This window comes from Cololabis saira, chromosome 11, assembly GCF_033807715.1.
Source record: "Cololabis saira isolate AMF1-May2022 chromosome 11, fColSai1.1, whole genome shotgun sequence".
Taxonomy (NCBI): Eukaryota; Metazoa; Chordata; class Actinopteri; order Beloniformes; family Belonidae; genus Cololabis; species Cololabis saira.
The window spans coordinates 41,664,515-41,687,130 of NC_084597.1; the positions used below are offsets into that span (position 1 = coordinate 41,664,515).

At 43.4% G+C, this 22,616-nt stretch overlaps 1 protein-coding gene across 6 annotated transcripts in view; it reads left to right on the plus strand.

Moving 5' to 3' along the window:
• syk (spleen tyrosine kinase) overlaps window positions 1-20,311 on the plus strand; it is a 45,253-nt gene extending 24,942 nt beyond the window's left edge. For 5 of the 6 annotated variants that reach the window (XM_061734536.1, XM_061734537.1, XM_061734535.1 and 2 more), the window contains 13 exons: window positions 1,891-2,361; window positions 3,556-3,716; window positions 8,891-9,029; window positions 9,250-9,331; window positions 9,468-9,523; window positions 11,654-11,719; window positions 12,103-12,169; window positions 12,298-12,457; window positions 14,846-15,055; window positions 16,759-16,948; window positions 17,888-18,028; window positions 19,267-19,379; window positions 19,471-20,311. In XM_061734536.1, coding sequence (XP_061590520.1) covers window positions 1,960-2,361; window positions 3,556-3,716; window positions 8,891-9,029; window positions 9,250-9,331; window positions 9,468-9,523; window positions 11,654-11,719; window positions 12,103-12,169; window positions 12,298-12,457; window positions 14,846-15,055; window positions 16,759-16,948; window positions 17,888-18,028; window positions 19,267-19,379; window positions 19,471-19,543 — 1,860 coding nt within the window. In that variant the 5' untranslated portion in view covers window positions 1,891-1,959 and the 3' untranslated portion in view covers window positions 19,544-20,311. The remainder of the gene's footprint in view (window positions 1-1,890; window positions 2,362-3,555; window positions 3,717-8,890; window positions 9,030-9,249; window positions 9,332-9,467; window positions 9,524-11,653; window positions 11,720-12,102; window positions 12,170-12,297; window positions 12,458-14,845; window positions 15,056-16,758; window positions 16,949-17,887; window positions 18,029-19,266; window positions 19,380-19,470) is intronic. The other variant, XM_061734539.1, reaches the window with a different exon arrangement.
• Window positions 20,312-22,616: the final 2,305 nt, after the last annotated feature.

Here is a 22,616-nt window from a genome sequence, read left to right on the forward strand (position 1 = left end):
GAAAAATGTCCACCGTGTTTGTTGGTATCACGGCCAGAATCTTAAAAGTCACGTGACTTGGACGCAAAACGAATAGGCAGAAAAATGTAACAGTTATACATTTCAAGCGCTAGAAAAATGTAACAGTTATACATTTCAAGGGCTAATATTGTAACCCCTCTACGTTTTTGCACTTTGGACCAACGTAGCCAGGGTACGTTTTTATATGAGACTGGGTTGGTCCATCTGATTACAGAAGCAATGAGGGGGATTCTGAAGCATTTCATGTTGTGACCACAGTCTGCAACTCAGGATTCAGAAGGTTTCCCCTTTTCACTGAAAGAAAGAAGTCGTTTGTTGAGAAGTGAGTCTTTTCTGCTGTTGGTTTTTCTTTTTATTCTCGTAAATGTCGAAAAACGGTTCCTGGTATACAGCTGAACTTCACAGAAGAATGAAAACACAGGAGAGATAATGTGACAACAGTTTCTGAGGCACTTCTGCAACTCAGAGCCGGAAACAAAAAACATCGACGGCTGGAGGCCAGGGGAGCTGGATACGGGCCACGTACCAGCACCAGCTGACAGGAGGTGTTTGGGCTGGGAGTCTTTATCGTGGCATAAATACCATATACCATCCTGAACTGTAAAGAGAAAAACAGAGAAATGTGCATCTAACAGTCATGTCACCACATTCAACTGTCATTTATTATTCTGTGCTGGATTATAACATTATGGTGGAATAGATGTGGGTTTAGGTACACGTTTTAAGAACATATTTACCAAACATAAGCACATTATTTCCAAAATGTTCAGATAAAAAAAAGAAAAACCAGCTGGACACCAGGTTCAGTGGTGTCAAATAAGTGAATGTCCCATTGGCTAGTTCAGGCGTCTGCAACCCAAAATGTTGAAAGAGCCGTATTGGACCAAAAACACAAAAAACAAATATGTCTGGACCCGCAAAAAAATGAAAAGTCTTGTATAAGCCTTAGAATGAAAGCAACACATGCTGCATGTATCTATATTAGTTATAATTGGGTGAAGATTTTCTTTTCATTATGCACTTCGAGAAAAAAGTTGAAATGTTGATAAAAAAGTCGAAATGTCGAGAATAAAGTCAAAATTTTGAGAAAAAAGTCAGAATGTTGAGATTAATGTTGAAGTACAATGTCGAGAAAAAAGTCAAAATTTCGAGAAAAAAGTTGAAATGTCGAGATTAAAAAGGAAAGGAAAAAGGAAGAGAAAGAGAAAAAAGGAAAAAAAGAAAAAAAAGAAGAAAAAAAAGAAAAAGGGGAAAAAAAGAGAAAAAAGAAACAAAAAGAAGAAAAAGAATAAAAAAAAGGAAAAAGGTCAAACGTTTTTTAAAAAGCTCCAGGGAGCCACTACGGTGGCGCTAAAGAGCCGCATGCGGCTCTAGAGCCGCGGGTTGCCGACCAAATTTCCAGACTTTTATGTTAAAATCGCCCGAGTCCTTTGCTCAGTACACTTAATCATCCATTTCCCCTGTGCATGGCAACACATGCTGCGTGGAAACTACTCCGGAAGACACTTAACATTTATGTCCCTGCACCGGTGCAGCAACCAGGGTGTAATTATGTTAATTTCTGCTACAAAGTTTGACATTTTACTTGGGCGTCCATGAAGACTGGCTCCCTGTTGGAGTCATCTTCTAGTGGTCAACCGAGAAACTGCAACTACTCATACTTCAGCATTGGATTCAACTCATAAATTGTTGGAAGTGCTTGATATAAACACTAAAGAAAACCAAAGGTGCTGCACAGGTAGTCTGCCCAGAAGTTTTTGTCCAGAATGCAGCCCTGCAGGAGGAGGACAGAACTTGGGACTAATTGTAAAAGGAAAGTGTGGTTTTAGGTTTAATTTTAATCTTTACTTGGTGTGATTTTGTCTTTAGGTTCATTAGTTCCTGGTGGCTGAACACTGCGAGGGGACTAAGTGAGGGATCCACAGTCCAGAATCCAGCATGGCCGAAATCGTGAACACGTTGCCATTCTTCTATGGCAACGTCACTCGGGAGGAAGCGGAGAGCTACCTGAAGCAGGCTGGCATGGGCACCGGCTTGTACCTGTTACGCCAAAGCCGAAATTACCTGGGAGGCTTTGCGCTGTCCGTGTCCCACTCGGGCCGCTGCTACCACTACACCATCGAAAGGCAGCCCAATGAGATGTTTGCCATAGCTGGTGGGAAGAGCCACAGGAGCCCCATGGATGTGATTGATTACCACTCCCAGGAGATGGACGGGCTCGTGTGTCTGCTGAAAAAGCCCTGCAACAGGCCCAAGAACATGCAGCCGAAGGTGGGCCCCTTCGAGGACTTGAAGGAAAAGCTGATCCGGGAATATGTCAAGCAGACCTGGAACCTGCAGGTGAGTTTCAGTTTCCTCCTGTAATAACTAGGAATGCACCTTTGATATACAGTCATTGATTTGAAAAGGAAGCCAAAGAGGAAAGAATCCAGTGGGCAATACTAAGTACCCTTTGCTGCATCCTTACTGTAAACACAATGCCAACACTGAAAGACATCAACAATGGTTTTAGAGAAGCAACTGTTGCTGCACATGAATCTGGAAAAGATTAAAAAAAAAACATTTCCAAGCACCTGGAAAGGAATATTGTGTTGTGAAACAGATTATTGAAATTATTCACAAGCTAAGAGATAGTTCCCAACTTTCCCGAGGAGTGGACTTTGGTCTGAGGTCAAACTGAGCACGAATAACGCAAGGGCCACATTTAAGACCCTGCAGGCATCTGATAAGATATTTAAGTTTATTGTTGGATGGGTTTCCAAATCTCAGTCGACCAAAACCGCCCCTGCATACCGGAGTATTCTTGAACCAGATGTGAGGTCAGCTGTCTAACAGCTGAAATCATGCAACAGGACAACGATCCAAAAACAGCAGCGAACTACACCAGAACGGGCCGGAAAGAGGGGAAACGGGGCTTTGGTAAAGAGCCAAACCTCAACGCGAATGAAATGCTGCGTGCGAGGAGCCTCAGCCAGCTGAAGTAACGCTATAAAAGAAATGGACCACATCAGACAAATACCGGGGCGGTAAAATACAAGTTACGCATTGTTATGCTTTGATCAGATCATTTTATCATGTTTACACACAATAATCTGTTAAATTCTTGGTTTTATGAAGAGGAGCGGCACCGACGTAAACCAGTGGGTTTAGTCTCAGCGCTCTGGCGTTTTGATGCTTACAGTATGAATAAAGCTTTTATGGTCAGAGTTCATCACAACAGGAACTCAGAAGTGCTCTGGGAGTTTCTGCATCGCCGATTCTTTGATGTTCGAGCTGAAGGACTAAGAGCTAATGTTGAAACACACAAAACCATTACTTCCCTTCCCGAGAGGTGCTTCACACAAGTCTTTTGCTCAACTGTATCTTGCACATGACAAGTTCTCCAAAGAGACAAGTGCACGACATCACGGCTGCGTGGTGTCGTATGTGAAAGCAAAGTTACACGACTATCAATGCTTGCATATTCTCCACGATGCATGCGTGAGGTGGTAAGTCCAGGTGGTGTAATGAGTCGGGTGTCTTGCGTGCGTGCAGGGAGCCGCTCTGGAGCAGGCCATCATCAGCCAGAGGCCTCAGCTGGAGAAACTCATCTCCACCACTGCTCACGAAACCATGCCCTGGTTCCACGGACCAATCGCACGCGAGGACTCGGAGCCCAGGCTTCAAAACGGGCACCGGACAAATGGAAAATTCCTGTGAGTACCTGACGTTGGCTACGTTTTAAACATTTGACTGATTGTGACACCGTTTCACTGATCAACACCTCAAGACTGAGTGATTGACTTCCCCTTTTCGACTCCACTCTTGCAAAAAGCTGATGCAAATGTTCAGTTGTTTGTCCTGTGACGCTTAAACTTCATCTGATAAAAGATCCCAATGAACCATTTTCAAATGTGTTCTTGAGCAGACCCCTTGACAGTGAAACACTGATCTTCGGAGAGCATCTCAAGTTCTGGGTCCTGAAAGAAACACCTGGAGGGGTTTATTTTGCTTGATTTCACTTTGATATCACTTTACTTACAGAGCTGAGACAGAACAGTTATAGAGACGAAAGCAGACGAAGCTTCAGGTAGGAGGCGAGGGGTTCAGTCTGGGAGGACATCAACTGTCGCTGGTTGAAATTCGTCTCTGGAAGACACTAATTTTAGAGCGTTCTGGGGTTCAAAGAGTGACTGAAATGGAAGCAACGCTGCAGGTCGTAGACAAAAGCTTTTTTAGCTTGTCGCGAGAAGCTTTCAAGGACCCATCTCTGTCTCTGCAGTCAGTGTTGAGGCGTGTTCGCGAGGAGCTCGGCGAGCCGGGAGCTGGCAGAGACCCGTCGCTGGGTGAAATAAAACTGCTGTTCTCAAGATAAATGACCAGGTCTGCTCATCCAGGCAGGCTGCATGATAAGATATTTGATGTTCTGTTAAAGATGTAGAAATGACATACTTATACATCAAAGTTTTAAGCGGCTTTAAACGTACTACGTGTGTGTCTGGCTGTTTTGAGCTGAGGATCTGATCAGTTTTTGAGTTCTTTCAGGCGTTGCTTTGAGTCCCGGAGTAGTATTTATAGAATCCGGAGCTTCGGTTGAGACTCAGGGGTCTCGGCTGAAGACACAAACACTAACTGTGGTTTCCGCTCTGACAGTTTGCAAAGGACTTCCTGAAATAGCCAAACGAGGGAAGATTGACAGCAGCATGGGGTGTGACTGCCCCTTTTTCATGAACCGACGAGCAGGAAACGCTGTTTTTCCATCCAAACGTGACCTTGTTGCGTGACAGCACGAGCGTCGTGAGAGCGTTGCAGAAGACACAATCTTCTGGAGCTGTGTTCATCATGGAGATTTAATAGTACACCTGAGCTAATCAACACCGCCGCCTGCCTCTGCTTCCCTGTGGCTCTGTTTCGATTAGGTCTTTGTTTCACTCGGACCAGCGCAGGTCTGAACGCCGACACACGGGTTGGTTCCAGCTCAGTTCCTGTAAGCCTGTGGTGTCTCAGCCACTTTGTTCTCACTTCCTGAACAGTGAAAATAGTCACAGACGATGTCGTGCATCTTAACAGGTGGAGTTAAACCCTGTAAAAAATGCACACAGAGGATAACATCAAAGAGCTCATTTGAATAAAAGAAAAGTTTGTTTTAAAGATGTTCGGATGTTCTAATGTTCGGATCAAGACCATAAATATCGCTAAGTTCTGCAAGAGTTTTGAAGGTCAAAGGATGAAAACAATAGAAAGAACTGAGCAATTTTTTGAAGAAGCATCAAAACACAAAAGTAATCCAAGCCACAAAGATTCAACTGTTGAGCATAGGTGACCTTTAAATGTGGTTTAAGAGCACTGTTGATCTGAAATAGCCATTGATTCTGTAGCTGCACCTCCAGCATGAGATTGTGGAGATGGAAATTCAGGTCACGCTTCAGCAGAGATCACTTTAACACATATGACATCCGCAAGACTCAAATCTGACACTCCTACGAGGGTCTACACGTCTCAAACGTGACCTACCTACGAAGGTCTACGCGACTCAAACGTGACCCAAGTACAAGGGTCTACGCGACTCAAACGTGACCCAAGTACAAGGGTCTACGCGACTCAAACGTGACCCAAGTACAAGGGTCTACGCGACTCAAACGTGACCCAAGTAGAAGGGTCTACGCGACTCAAACGTGACTCAAGTACAAGGGTCTACACGACTCAAACGTGACTCAAGTACAAGGGTCTACGCGACTCAAACGTGACCCAAGTACAAGGGTCTACGCGACTCAAACGTGACCCAAGTACAAGGGTCTACGCGACTCAAACGTGACCCAAGTACAAGGGTCTACGCGACTCAAACGTGACCCAAGTACAAGGGTCTACGCGACTCAAACGTGACTCAAGTACAAGGGTCTACACGACTCAAACGTGACCCAAGTACAAGGGTCTACACGACTCAAACGTGACCCAAGTACAAGGGTCTACACGACTCAAACGTGACCCAAGTACAAGGGTCTACATGACTCAAATGTGACCCAAGTACAAGGGTCTACACGACTCAAACATGACCCAAGTACAAGGGTCTACATGACTCAAACATGACCCAAGTACAAGGGTCTACATGACTCAAACATGACCCAAGTACAAGGGTCTACATGACTCAAACATGACCCAAGTACAAGGGTCTACATGACTCAAATGTGACCCAAGTACAAGGGTCTACATGACTCAAATGTGACCCACCTACGAGAGTCTACGGCGATTCAAACCTGACACTCCTACGAGGGGCTACATGACTCAGTGTTTATTACATAGATATATACAGTATATATAGTAGGTCACCCAAATACTGTATATTAGTTTGTCAGCTCCCCATTACAGTTAAGAAAACTTTTTATTCCATTTACTGCATTTGTTGCTCTTCGTTGGTCTCTTTAATAACTTCTTCACCGTCTCAGGTGTGTTTCTTACCCTCTTCGCTGTTGTCACGGCTCCGACAGGACAGAGAACCCACATGCACAACACCAGGCAGAATCAGAGTCCAAGAGGCTTTATTCGGGTCCAAGGCAGGAAGGGGTCAAAACCGGGCAGACAGGCAGATCAGGCAAACAAGTCCAAGGGGGCAGGCAAAAATCAAAAACTGGGAGTCATACCGGGAGTCATGCAGGGTTACAGGCAGGCAGGCAGGCAGGCAGGAACAGGACAGAAATCAGGAAGGCTGGAAAGCGGAGCAAAAGCACACGACAATCTGGCAACAGGTATGAGGGAATGGGCCGGTTTATGAAGGGGAAACTGATGAGGGAAACCAGGTGTGGAGCTGGGCCAGGGAAGCACAGGTGAAGGGAATGAGGCTGATGAGGGTGGCAGGATCCAGATGACAGGAGAGTCAGTAACACAGCAAAAAAACCATGAACTGTGATCATGACAGCTGTAGGGCCAGTGCACATCTGTTGGTCACGTGCATATGGACCTCCCTCAGTTGTTCGGTCCGACCAGCATTCATACATAGTCCTGTGTTGTCTTCACATTCTTCTTTTGGCCAAAATAACTTTGACCCCAGACTTGCACCAATTGCGTCTGGGTCCTGCTGATTCTCTATGGGCTCAAATTAAAGCCATACATATTTTGTATCTGTGAAAAGATCTTCACATGTGTAATAAGGTTTTGAAGCTGTATAAAACAATTTGTGCTTGTGAAAATAAACTTTGTACTTGTAGAAATATTTTGTGCATGTGCAAAAAATATTTGTACTTGTAGAAATATTTTGTGCATGTGTAGAACATTTTTGTAGCTGTGGAATTAATTCGTCTGTGTGCAACATTGGATATACTAAGCTACAAACTTTTTTTACAACTACAAATTATGGCACTGTTTTGGCGTGCCAATAATAAGAGCCAATCAGCGATCTTTGGCATGGGTTTCAAAGCCAGAGCAGTGGATAAAACAGAGTGGCGACAACTTTTGTTCTTGCCGCCAGAGCGGTCACGTGGTTCAGGGAATATCTCAAAAAATTTGAATATTCTGGGAATCTTAATCTTAAACTGTAAGCAATGATCAGCAATATTAAAATAATAAAAGGCTTGCAATATTTCAGTTGATTTGTAATGAATCCAGAATGTATGACATTTTTGTTTTTGTAATTCCATTACAGAAAATCCCAATATTCTAATTTTCTGAGACAGTCCTGTAAGGGAGTATTAATAAATCGCTTACATGAATCTCATGTAGCTACACAAGAGATGCATTGCACCAGATTACAGTTCAATTGCTAATTTATCTGCAATCCATGAAGCGAAGTTTTCCCTCCCCCTAAAATAACACAGAAAAGCTTGTCAAATTACGCTTTTAGTTCATCCAGCCATTCAATACACGTGACTGACATTGATGTATTCACAGTGATTCAATATCAGCTGTAAATGTACGTGTGTACGGATTTTTTATATTTTTACCGTTCAAAAGCGAGCTCACACACACATACATATACACGCGTACACACACACATACAGCCACTTAGGCATATACATATACACACACATATACACACACATAGCCACACACACACATACACAGTCACACAAACATATACATACACACACACACACACACACACACACACAAATACACACACATAGCCACACACACACATACACAGCCACACAGACATATACATACACACACACAAATACACACACATAGCCACACACACACATACACACACACACACACACACACACACACACACACACACACACACACACACACACACACACATAGACATACACACAGGCTTGTTCACCTGCATGCTTGCTCTGTAGTTTTTGGGGTTAGTTAGCGGTAGCTTAGCTCAGACTGTGATCAGATCTCGAAATTTGGGTCGATTGCTTCTCGTGTTTTGGTCGGCTCCGTGTCGGTTTTGTGTTTTGTTTGTGGTTTTTGTTGCAGATTTCCAGTGCTTGACGTGTGCCTCCGTGTATTCCTGCTTCCTGGATTGGCAGTGGATGTCACAAAATATTTCTACAAGTACAAATATTTTTTGCACATGCACAAAATATTTTTACAAGTACAAAGTTTATTTTCACAAGTACACATTGTTTTATACAGCTGCAAAACCTTATTACACATGTGAACATCTTTTCACAGATATTTATATTTACAAAATATTTATGGTTTTAATTTGAGCCCATAATTTTCCGCTCCATGACATTATTGTCATCTTCATGATACATTTTTAGACTCTTCAATGAAGCAGAACACCAATGTAGAGAGCATGTGGACAATGGAGAGGATGTAATTAAGATTAGAGATGCATCAGAGATCGAAGAATTTGGCGTCTCTGAATCTTGGGGGGGGGTGGGGGGTAGCTGTTGCGTGTTAGGGGTTCACACGTCTGTGTGTCCTTCTGCAGGATTCGACAGCGAGACCAGTCTGGATCCTATGCTCTGTGTTTGCTGCACGAAGGGCTGGTGATGCATTACCGCATCGACAGGGACCAGACCGGCAAGCTCTCCATCCCAGACGGCAAGAAGTTTGACACCCTGTGGCAGGTCAGTGCACGTTTCCAGCTCTGCAACACATGAAATGAAGTTGATGGGATGTGTCTTTGTGATGGAGGGAGTGTTGCCTTCATCTGCTTAACCTAAGAGCATTGCTGTCCACATGAAGGCACTGTGTCTGCTGTTTCCTATTCCTCTGTGGGATTTTATATCAGATATCAGACAACCTTTGCATTGAACGCTTCTGTGTGCCCTTGTGTCCACGTTCCAGCTGGTGGAGCACTACTCCTACAAACCTGACGGCCTGCTGCGAGTCCTCACGGAGCCCTGTCCAAGGCCTGACGGAGACACTGGTGAAAACACACACTGAGAAATGACTCGAAACAACCACTGAAGCACAAGATTACAGCCCTTTTATGTATCTTTAGCAACCAGACGTGTGGCGGTGCAGCCGCCGCTCATCCATGTTTGTCACCCTTCTCATTGCAGTGCTGATAGGGCGCCTGCCACTTTCACGGGACCTTCCTGGATTTGGTTCTGCCATCGTAAGTTTTGAGCGCTAACTATTTTAGTTTTAAACAGAAATAAATCTGGTTTAGGGCAGGACATAAAGGCACGTTTTATATGCTTCCCTCCTCCGGCAGCTGGATAAACTGCCTGTCATATTTAGTATTATACTTATAAGTTATAGCACAATATTACGCTCTCTGAACTGTAAGGTGTCACACTAGTTTTACAATACTTTTGGGTTACCAAAATAACAGCAGATAGATGACATAGCATGCTGTTCTGTCCAGATTTAGTTGTGGTCCATATCATTATATATCCAGTAGAGGGCGCTGTTGTATGCGTAATGACCGCGCAGGTCTCACAGCGAACAACAGTTTTAATGTAATGAGTGCAGTTTAGGCTCATTACTGAGGGGTCTCCTGGAGGACAGGCTGGTAGGTCTGAACTGTGGAGTAACATGAAAGTATTTACTGTTTATATACTAAATTGGGAAATGAATATTAAAACATTGATAAAAGTTTGACAAAATGACAGCAGTGGTGCCTGAGACTCATGCACAGATTTATATTTTCAGATGCTTCCGTCCACCGCCACTTAGTTTAACAAAGAGCTGCCTGTTTGTTAGTTTTGTAGTAATTTTAAGGGAAAGGCGACATGTTTTCCTGAAGAAGCGTAACTGTCAAAGGACTTCCAGAGTTTCAGCACTAACACTGTTAGGAAAGCCTCACTCCTCCCTGCTCTGGTTGAGAACTATCAGCGTTTCTCCCTGCTTTCCCTTTCTCTCCAAGGTTAAACAGGTCATGGACTTCCACACACTTATAGAAATGAGTGTGGGGTCCAAAAGCTCCACTGCTGTCTGTGACAGAAGCCCTAAGAACAGCAGGCAACTTTGGCATCTCATGGTCCGTGCATTCCCAACCTACCGGGTCTTCCTTTAACGTGTCTTGGTAGGGAAAACATCTTCATTACATCACCTCTCTAATGGCCCTTTTGCACTAGTCCCGCTTCACCTCGGTTCTACCCGGCCCCGTTTTGCCCTTTTGCACTAGGGCTGAGACGGGTAGAGCCGCTCCAAGCTGATACTTTTTTCTGTAACCATTCTAGCGAGGTTCTAACCGGGCTGAGCCGGGACTATTTCTGACGTCACCACCCTCCGCGCCAGTGATTGGTCGGGGGGCGGGGCCGTCACCACCCTCCTCGCCTCTGATAGGTCGGGGGCGGGGCCGTCAAACGTTTGAATCAGGAAGCGGGAGTCAGCGCGAGGTGACTCGCGGCGATTTTATTATACAGCACAAACGTCTGTTTGGTGATCCAACTCTGAGGTGCAGATGTTCATAAACCTGGTGGCTGTCGAGAAAATTAAAAAAGGGATGTCGACAGGCTGTTTTTTTCTCAGCCGCTAGTGGGTCCAGCTGATTTCTCATCTTCGCCGACACAAACAAAGGTGTTGCGCAATCGAGTACGTCACAGCAGCTTCACCCCAACCTGCCCACTTCTCCCCTGGCTGTCCAAAAACACACGGGTCGAGCCGCGCCGAGCCGAGCCGGGCTGAGGCGAGACTAGTGGAAAAGTGGCATACAGGGGTTCCCCAAGGCTTGGTACTTGGGTTCCTTCTCTTTGCAAATATACACCACCTAGATTATTCATTCGCAATGCTTCTCAAATCACTGCTATGCAGATGATACACATATGAATCTGAGCTTGCCCCTCTGACCTTATATGGCCTTCAACTTGGCCCGTCTAAGACTGAAGTCCTGGTTATCCCTTCCCATCATTCGTTCAGGCTCCACATCAACATAAATATTGGCTCTACTACTGTCACTCTCACTAAGGTTACAAAGAACTTGGGTGTCATGTTTTTGATTAGTTATCTTTCTATGGCCGTGTTGCCACAGTGTCCTGGTCGTCCCGCTTTTCTTTCTACAACATTCAAAAAATAAGACCGTAACTTCCCAAGGAAAATTTTCTGATTCTAGTTGCTCTTAATTTCTTTATTTGACCTTCATGTTTCAGTAGTTTTAATCTGAATGGTTCAAAGAGGGGACTTAAACACATCCATGTTTGGAGTCAAACGTCCCCCAAAACACGTTTCTATCAATGATAGCATGCCTGCCTGGAGTATTATGACATCATTGAAAGAGTTTTTTTTTCATTTTATTTTTTAGCAAAGTGTCGCTGATGGATTCTTTTCCAGAATCAGGAATGCTCAGTCTCTGCTGCCTGGAAAAAAGGTAAACTAACACACCCAACTCAAACTCAACCTTCAACCCAGCTCTGTCTGTACCCGGTTCAGATTCTTCCTCCCTCTTGAACCGTTGGCAGTCCTGGGATACCACAGAGTCCTTCACATACACACTCAGGCGTCTGCTTTAAATTGAACATTTTTATTATGTTTGCATTGAATTTAATGGAAGAAAAATCCGACATTGTGAGTTTCTGATTTATTGTTTTAGTATGAACTAACAGATATATTTGTATCAGACACAGTCTTATGTGGGCTCAGATGTACATCAGTACCAGGTTAAAGTGCAGATTACGTTCCAGCAGCTTCGTCAAACTGTATCTTTCACCGATACTCTCTCAAACCTTTTCTTCCGCCCTGAACTGATGACAGAGACGTGGATCTCAGCGTAGCAACGCCGATAATCTCAATCCATATGAAACCAGGCTGGGTAATGAAGGTGAGCTCTCTAAATGTACTTTTATTTACATGCTAGTGCAGCTTGTGTTGAAGATAACCTTGAGCATGCTGGTGGTAGCCTCCTCTTTATGTTTACTCTCACGTGACATGATCATTCTCCTCCTCCAGCAGCAATGCCAATGGATACAGAAGTTTACGAGAGTCCGTACGCTGATCCTGATGAACTGAGGAGCTCCACCGTGGACCGCAGCCACCTGATGTTGGAGGACGGGGAGCTGGGTTCAGGGAACTTTGGCACTGTAATAAAGGGCATCTACAAGATGAGAAAGTATGTTTTATCGCATAATATTAAAAAAATGACCAGAACAGCAACAACAGATTCATCTAAAATACAAAAAAAGACTGTCATGAAGTCATGGTTGCTTCTGTTGAGGCGTCTGTGTACCATAGTAAATGCAGCGTCATCTCAAACAAGCGTGAGTCAAACAGTACTACCCCCACTACTGCAGGAATTCTCTTGGAGCTTCACATTAATCACATGGATTACGAGAAATGGCTCCTCAGCTCAGAAAAACCTGCATATTTACATCAAAAGAGGCAAAACTGTCATTCAGAGACTATTTACTATCATTTAAATGGAATGACAGTTTTGTGACTTCTCGTTGGTTGAAAATAATAATTTGCTCCAGTCCAAGTTGTTAAAAATAAGGGCAGTAGAGTACAGCAGGTAAGTATTTAATTTAGGAGTACGCTTCAGTTTCCTGGTGTAATGTGGTCCAGTTTCCTGGTGTAATGTGGTCCAGTTTCCTGGTGTAATATGGTCCAGTTTCCTGGTGTAATGTGGTCCAGTTTCCTGGTGTAATATGGTCAATTTTCCTGGTGTAATATGGTCCAGTTTCCTGGTGTAATATGGTCCAGTTTCCTGGTGTAATGTGGTCCAGTTTCCTGGTGTAATATGGTCCAGTTTCCTGGTGTAATATGGTCCAGTTTCCTGGTGTAATGTGGTCCAGTTTCCTGGTGTAATATGGTCCAGTTTCCTGGTGTAATATGGTCCAGTTTCCTGGTGTAATGTGGTCCAGTTTCCTGGTGTAATATGGTCCAGTTTCCTGGTGTAATGTGGTCCAGTTTCCTGGTGTAATATGGTCCAGTTTCCTGGTGTAATATGGTCCAGTTTCCTGGTGTAATGTGGTCCAGTTTCCTGGTGTAATATGGTCCAGTTTCCTGGTGTAATGTGGTCCAGTTTCCTGGTGTAATATGGTCCAGTTTCCTGGTGTTTGTAAGGACTCTGGCTCTGATGCCATTGCAATAATCCAACCTACTGAAAATGAATGCATGAATATGTTTTTCCATGTCTTGTTTAGACAGAAACCTCTTAATTCTAGCAATGTTTTTTAGGTGATAATAGGCAGATTTAGTGATAAACTTTAGATGGCTGTTGAGGTACAAGCCAGTAAATAGTTATTGCTTCACGAAGAAAACCGACTGGTTAAAACCACCATCGAGATCCAGCACCAGGCGACTGTGGGAACAAAAACATCCCCCTTAACAGGAAGAAACGTCTGGGAGAACCAGACTCAGGAAGGACCAGCATCCACCTGGACCAGTTAGAGGTTGGATTAGGGTAGAGTTGGAGTAGAAGAGTCAGGAGAGGTCCATCATGGGAGGTTCCCCAGCAGTCTCGGTCTATAGCAGCTTAATTATGGGATGATTCGGGGCACCTGGTTCATCCCTAACTATAGGGGAGGGAATATGTCAAAAATCATAAAGATTGTGCACTTGGTGACAAGTTTTTGATATTTGGCATGGTGTTAGGTTTGGACATAAGGTTTTCAAAAACCACCCAAATGAATTGGGACGCCCCCTGGTGGCCGGTTTGCAGAAAATTCAAAATGGCTCCCGCCGAAAAGACCAAAGGTCATATCTCAGCTTCTCTTAGTCCTAGATTGTTGTATATTGTCACTTTCTCTACTTTTTTGGTGCTAGGAATTCAATTCTGAGATAAATGTCCTATTTCAAGGTCATTTTTTTGCCCAATCAACTCCATATCTCTAGAATTAAGTCACAGAGAAAGATTATAAAGGCTCTAGACCCCTATTTTCACCACCAAGGAATGCAGTTTTCTGTTTATTGGACAGATCACTGTAGTGTCAATAATCTGACTGGGTGAGAACAGTGGCTTCATTCAGGCTTAAGATGAACAGAACCTCAGAACTAAGTCACAGTGAAAGAATAGGATGTTATTAAAATAACACACAAAAAACATCAGCTGTGCATATTTAAACTCACTTAACACCAACAATCTATCGCCTCGCTGATTGATTCATTTTGAATTTTCTGCAAACCGGCCACTAGGGGGCGTCCCAATTTGTTTGTGTTGGTTTTTGAAAACCTTATGTCCATAACTAACACCATGCCAAATATCAAAAACTTGTCACCAAGTGCACGATTTTCATGAATTCCCTCCCAGCTACTATAAGTTTTATCCAAAAGGAAGGTTTTAATCTTAATCATGAAGGTTGAGAGGCTGTCTCCTTCCTAAACATTACCTAGGTGCTGGTTATAAAGGAAAGAAACCTGATACCTGAAGGTTCGACCTCCCATCCTACTTTTAGACACCCTAGGAACCACAAGTAAACCTGCTGTCTGACAGCAAAGTTCTCTGTTTGGACATTTCTGATGGTACGGTCATGCCAACACCAGCCTCGCTGTGTTTTAGGACAGAGAAACAAGTTGCAGTGAAGATTCTGAAGAACGATGACAACAACGCGTCGGTGCGAGAGGAAATGCTGAGAGAAGCCGACGTCATGCAGCAGCTGGACAATCCTTACATCGTTCGGATGATCGGCATCTGTGAGGCCGAGAACCTCATGTTGGTCATGGAGCTGGCCGAGCTGGGGCCGCTGCACAAGTTCCTGCAGAAAAACAGGTACGACACCGAGGTGGCTTTAGTGCAACAAGACGGCGGGACCTTCTCTTAGAGTTGTGCGTAACTGAACTGAGAAAAAGTGATCTGAAAACTGAACAATTTGTTCTGAGGTAAAGATCACATTTTAGACAGATGAACTGCTATTGAAAGAAGACGTACACACAGTACTCGAGTTGAGGGGGGATGGCATCCCCCCTGAAATAAAAACGGTAAAAATCATCCCCCCTGTAAAACTGCCATCCCCCCTTTCCGTCCCTTATGTCATTTCATCAATGAATGTGGTTTTACTGCTATTTCAACATTTAGAGTCATCACCAGAAAAATGTGACCATTTTCACCTGTTTCAGGTATGTTTTCACTTGAAATAAGTAGGAAAATCTGCCAAGATTTATCTTCTTATTACAAGCAAAAAAATCTTGTTCCATTGGCAGATTTTTCTACTTATTTTAAGTGAAAATCTACTTGAAACAGGTGAAAATTGTTGTTTTTTCCTGTGATGAGTCTTGTTTTAAGTGTAATGAGATTTTTTTTTTACTAAAATGAGACATTTTAACTAGAAATAAGACAAATATTCTTGTTAAGATTTAGAGTTTTTGCAGTGATCCATGTTACTTATCCTGTGAAGGACAGAGTCATATTGATAAGTTCAGAAAAGTGTTTTTTATTGTTGTGTTTTGATGTATTTGATGTAAGCCCAGTGGATATTTAAAGCTTACAGAAGGCTGCATTTAACTGCTGCTATGTCATTCCTGCAGTATTTCTGCAGGTGTTTTGGTCACTGCTATTATTTGTAATATATTATATTATTTGTATTCAGCACAAATTATCTGTCCCCATATGATCAAATCCACCATCCCCCCTGATTTTTTTTTTACAACTCGAGTACTGCGTACACACTGTACTCCCACCAGCGCTTTCATATTGAACATCTAATAAACTCTTTGATCCTGTCAGTTTAAGAAACAAATACTTCAAACGTGAAAGGTTTGACAGTTTTGCAAGATGCACATAAGTAAGTTCTTCAGAAGTGTGAGAAACATAAAAAATACAAATGAGCATCGCTTTCAATGCCCTAAGAAGTAAAGGATTTTATTCAACACTACTAATTTCATAAAAATAATTCCTACATGAAGCTGTTAGATGTTGAACAAACCCAGTTGCTCTAATCGAGTCTAGAAGTAACAAGCGTGTGAATTCATTTTTCAGCATCACTCTGGGAGAGGATGCTGCTAATCTTTGAGATATTATGGAGATGGAAAAATGACTGGCTTACAAACCTGACAATGAGCTGTTTTAATGACAAACTGACTGGAATTATCTCCAAGGTTAAGAATACCAATAATTGTAAAATCTGGAGTCTGTGAACAACATGCAGATGGTAGAAATGCTACTGTGAGCCTGACCGGTGTACCTTGCATTTAGGATCCCATAATCCACGCTAGAACAGAAGCTGGTCATGTGACCGGTTTGCAGTCGTGCCGTAACATAGCAGCTTGTATGGTCGGACCAGTACAGACTCTATACTGCGATACATATGTATGTGTGTGTGTGTGTGTGTGTGTGTGTGTGTGTGTGTGTGTGTGTGTGTGTGTGTGTGTGTATATATATATATATATATATATATATATATAAATGCATATTAGTTATCATTCCTATCATTAGCTTAGTTACTTGTAGAGTTCAGTAAAAGTTATTATTTGCAGGCAAACGTCCCTGAAGAACATCACGGAGCTGGTCCACCAGGTGTCTATGGGCATGAAGTACCTGGAGGAGCATAACTTTGTACACAGAGACCTCGCTGCCAGAAACGTCCTGCTGGTTACGCAGCACTACGCCAAGATCAGTGACTTCGGCCTGTCCAAAGCTGTGGCAGAGGACCAGAACTACTACAAGGTGAATGCTGACGGGACCTGCAGTGTGGAAGTGGACACGTCACATAGTCCACATACAAAGCCCCTTTTCACATGTGCATTAATAAATCAATGTTCATACTAAACTGTAGAATTACTGTAGGGTTACCATCTACAAACCGGATTCGGTTGAAGTTGGGAAATTGTGTAAAATGTAAATAAAAACAAAATACAATGATTTGACTATCCTTTTCAACCCATATTCAATTACACTACAAAGACAACATATTTAATGCTCAAACTCATAAACTTTATTTTATTTTTCAAATAATAATTAACTTAGAATTCCATGGCTGCAACACGTGCAGTAGAAGTTGGGGCATGTTTACCACTTCGTTACATCACCTTTCCTTTTAATAACACTCAATAAACGTTTTGGAAGAGAGGAGACTAATTCTCTTAGCTTCTCATGTGGAATTCTTTCCCAGTCTTGCTTGTGAATGACTGAGCAGTTTTGGGGAGGCTCCTTTTATACCCAATCATGGTTCCCCCCTGTTCCCAATTAGCCTGATCACATGTGGGACGTTCCAAATAGGTGTTTGATGAGCTTTTCTCAGCTTTCTCAGTATTTTTTGCCACCTGTCCCAACTTTTACTGGATGTGTTGCAGCCAAGAAATTATAAGTTCATTATTATTTGGCAAAAAACAATTAAGTTTATCAGTTTGAGCATTAAATATGTTGTCTTTGCAGTGTATTCAATTGAATATAGGTTGAGAAGGATTTTCAAATCGTTGTATTTTGTTTTTATTTACATTTTACACAATTTCCCACCTTCAACCAAATCCGGTTTGTACACGTCCCTGCACAGGATAAGATCTTGATGTGACTTCATCACCCAGAGATTAGTCATGATGCCTCCTGACACCTGTGATGTCATCAATACGACATCAGCTGATTCTCTATGTCCCTTTCTTCCTGCAGGCCAAGGGTCATGGGAAGTGGCCCGTGAAATGGTACGCTCCCGAGTGCATCAACTACTTCAGGTTCTCCTCCAAGAGTGACGTGTGGAGCTTCGGAGTCCTCATGTGGGAGACGTTCTCCTACGGCCAGAAACCGTACAAGGTCCGCACGATCTCCATCTATATATAGAAATACTGTTGCTCATTATTCCAGAAACACAGCATGCACATGTCTGGAATGTTTAGGTGCGTGTTACCAAGGGGGGACGATATAAGCAATGGTATTAGAGAAGCAAACGTTGCTGCACATTAAGCAGGAAAGGATTATAAAACCATCTCTAAACAATTTAGAGTTCATCCTTCTGCAGGGAGAACAATTAGTCACTTTAACAGTTGTGAATCTTTCCAGATGTGCACATCAACGGACATTTACTCCAAGGTTAGACCATGCAATGCTAAGAGCTCCAGAACCTACAGGCCTCACTGAGCACGGTACCTGTTAATGTCCATGACATCACAATTAGAAGAAGACTGCACACCGGCGGGTCGTTTAAAAGCGTTTCCGGGAGAGAGGTGTGTAAACGTGGAACTATAACTGAAGTTCACATAATTGGTTCATGCCGGACCGTGACGCAAATAACATGGTCAATAAATAACCCTTTTCAAAATCTAGACCTTAACCCAATTAAAGTGTTGCAGTAGGGGAGCTGTCCATAAACAAATCAGAATCAGAATCAGCTTTATTGGCCAAGTTAGAACATTGTCCAACAAGGAATTTGACTCCGGTTATTTCGCTCACTGTACCCGGATTTAAAAATAGCAAACAGTAAATAAACAAATGTGGCACTTATTAACATATATACAATTTAAAAAACAGAAAGGTGCGGCAGTGTGAGGTAGAAACTGTCTGGAAACGCAGATGAACTGGCGCTACTTTATGGATGGATGGATGGAAGTTCCTCCACAATGATGTGAGACGGATAAAGTCGAATTATTCCTATTGCCCATATCATCTTTCTCTTCCTCTTTTTTTGCTTCGCTTTTAACAAACACATGTGGTTAAAAAGAAACAGAAAAAATGTTGGTGTTGTTCATGTGTGGTTGTATTTGCCTGCAGACGCAACACAACCAGATATTTCTGTTTAAACACAGAAACACAGGATTAAGAAAGGAAGTACAAATGACTTCATATTCTATCATTAAAATGTGTTTTATATTGTTTTATATCAGATTATTTTTTAACGGATCCGGAATTGGATTGATGGGTCACAATCCTGCGTTGGAGTGAAATTATGTGAAGAGTAATTTGATTACCATCATATGAAGGAGAAACTAAATAAAGATGTTATTTTTATTTGAAAAAATAAATAAATCAACAGAATCTGACTTTTGGGCTTTCAGGGAATGAAAGGAAACGACGTGATGCAGATGATTGAGGGCGGGCAGCGTATGGACGCCCCGGCCAACTGTCCACCGGAGATGTACGAGCTCATGAGGACCTGCTGGACCTACAAGTAAGTGGCACATTGGTGCTTCTTCTTCAGCTCTGGTCTGGTAAAAGTTTGGGGATTTTTGATGACGGCTGTTTTTCTTGTTGTCTTCCAGGGCAGACGAGAGGCCCGGCTTTTCTGTTGTGGAGCCAAGACTCCGAGAGTATTACTACGACATCGCCCAGTGATTCTTCACATTGATGTCATGAGGTCATGCGAGCTCTTGGTTTATCTCAGACAAATGGCCTCTGGTTTAGAAACGCTGTAAGATGTAGACTTGGACTCTGGATCTGATTCACTATCCTAAATATCGGAGCGGCTCAGGTCCAGGACACGAAAGCACGAAGCATCCGCCACTTGGAGGCCTCGTTTCCTGAAAACGTGTTGAAGTGGCCCACGCAGCCCCTGGCATGACCCCTGCTGAAGACGTCAGGGGACGGAGGTCCTGCATGGACTAAACATTGCTTCTAGACTAAAAAGATCTGCGTGAACGTGTGAACGTGTGAATGAGTGGGTGAATGGGTGTGGCTTATAGTGAAAAAACGCTCCAATTGGCCGACCAGTTTGGAAAGCTTCTATCAGACGAATGTTTTGTTACTTCTGCTTTTCTTATTTGGATGTCAGCAACCTGAAATGCATTTTAGTCGTTTTACTGACAACAGTTTGCATGAAATAATTAGTTCATCGTGCTTGAAAATGAAGGGCGTGGTATGTGTGACAGACGTCCCACCGTGTTCCTACACCTGAGTCCCTTGTTGTCTCAGACACCATCATCATATTATCGCTTTGTTTACTGTGATTCATCTAAGCTGTTAAACCTGTTCAGTATTTTACAATAAACATCCACAAACGGTGAACCAAAGATGTTTTCATCATTTGAAGATTGAAGAGCACAATTAATCCAAGCCTGCCGATGTCTTGAATGTGGTTTTTAGTGATACAGTGGGGGCAAAAAGTATTTAGTCAGACAGCAGTTGTGCAAGTTCTCCCACTTAAAAAGATGAGAGGCTTGTCATTTTCATCATAGGTTCACTACTATGAGAGACATAATGGGGGGAAAAATCCAGGAAATCACATTGTAGGATTTTTACTGAATAAATTGGTAAATTCCTCGGTAAAATAAGTATTTGGTCACCTACAAACAAGCTAGATTTCCGGCTTTCACAGACCTGTAACTTCTTCTTTAAGAAGCTCCTCTGTCCTCCACTGTTACCTGTATTAATGCACCGGTTTTAACTGGTTATCAGTATAAAAGACTCCTGTTTTAACTGGTTATCAGTATAAAAGACACCTGTTTTAACTGGTTACCAGTATAAAAGACACCTGTTTTAACTGGTTACCAGTATAAAAGACACCTGTTTTAACTGGTTACCAGTATAAAAGACACCTGTTTTAACTGGTTACCAGTATAAAAGACTCCTGTTTTAACTGGTTATCAGTATAAAAGACACCTGTTTTAACTGGTTACCAGTATAAAAGACACCTGTTTTAACTGGTTACCAGTATAAAAGACACCTGTCCACAACCTCAAACAATCACACTCCAAACTCCACTATGGACAAGACCAAAGAGCTGTCAAAGGACGTGAGAAACTAAACTGTAGACCAGGACCAGGACCAGGACTAGACCTGGACCAGGACTCAGACCTGCACCAGGACCAGGACCAGGACTAGACCTGGACCAGGACTCAGACCTGCACCAGGACCAGGACTAGACCTGGACCAGGACTCAGACCTGCACCAGGACCAGGACCAGGACTAGACCTGGACCAGGACTCAGACCTGCACCAGCTGGGAAGACTGAATCTGCAATAGGTAACAGCTCGGTGAAGAAATCAACTGTGGGAGCAATTATTAGGAAATGGAAGACATACAAGACACTGATAATAGGTAGTAAATAGGCAAATGACAGCTCTTATTAACATATATACAATTTTTAAAAAAAGTGGAAGGTGCAGCAGTATGAGGTAGTCATGGTTATTGAAAGGTGCATTGTTACAGCACATGATTGTGGTTATTATTATTATTGAGTGATTGATTCTCTGAGACTCTATGAGTGATGAGATTCATCAGAGCAGCATCTTGGCGGAAGAAACTGTCCTTGTGTCTGGAGGTTTTAGCTACAGAGCTCTGTAGATCCGTCCAGAGGGGAGGAGTTCAGACAGACTGTGTCCTGGGTGTGAGGGGTCTGGACCTGGACCTGGACCTGGTCCTGGTCCTGGGTGTGAGGGGTCTGGTCCAGGTCCAGGACCAGGACCAGGTCCTGGACCTGGTCCTGGTCCTGGGTGTGAGGGGTCTGGACCTGGACCTGGACCTGGACCTGATCCTGGTCCTGGACCTGGTCCTGGGTGTGAGGGGTCCTGGTCCTGGACCTGGACCTGGACCTGGTTCTGGGTGTGAGGGGTCTGGACCTGGTCCTGGTCCTGGACCTGGTCCTGGGTGTGAGGGGTCTGGTGGACCAACTGTTTCACCTCCCGTCTGTACGCGGACTCGTCCCCCTCCCGGATCAGGCCGATGACGGGGGTGTCGTCCGTTACTTCAGGAGCTCCACAGACGAGTCCCCTGAGGCTAAACAGGAAGACGAGGAGTTCAGCTGTGGTCGGATGTCCTCCAGGTCTTTGCTGTGGTCGGATGTCCTCCAGGTCTTTGCTGTGGTCGGATGTCCTCCAGGTCTTTGCTGTGGTCGGATGTCCTCCAGGTCTTTGCTGTGGTCGGATGTCCTCCAGGTCTTTGCTGTGGTCGGATGTCCTCCAGGTCTTTGCTGTGGTCGGATGTCCTCCAGGTCTTTGCTGTGGTCGGATGTCCTCCAGGTCTTTGCTGTTGTTGGGTTGAAACTGTGTCAAGGTGTTTAGGCCGGTTTTTGGTGGACACAGTACATGTGCTGAACCTGCTGCTGATGCACCAACTGCTGCTCTGATATTTTGGATTTTGTCTGTGAAGAATTTAGAAAGTCATTGGAGGCGATTGGTGGAGTGAAATTCAGTTACCACGGTTACAGGAGGGTTTGTTAGCCTGTCAGCTGCAGTACATAAGAGCTTTATCACTGTTTTTAGTGACGATGTCAGAGAAGTAGGACTTCCTGGATTCCTCAGTGTGAATTATAAGAGTGAAGTTTCTCTTTATAGATGTCATAATGAAACTGGAGCTTTGTTTTTTCTCCATCTGCGCTCAACTTTCCGACGCTCTCTTCTTTCCCATTTTTGTTTTACCCTGTAGAGTTTCGTCATGGAGACTTATTCCTTCCAGAGATAATCTTCACCTA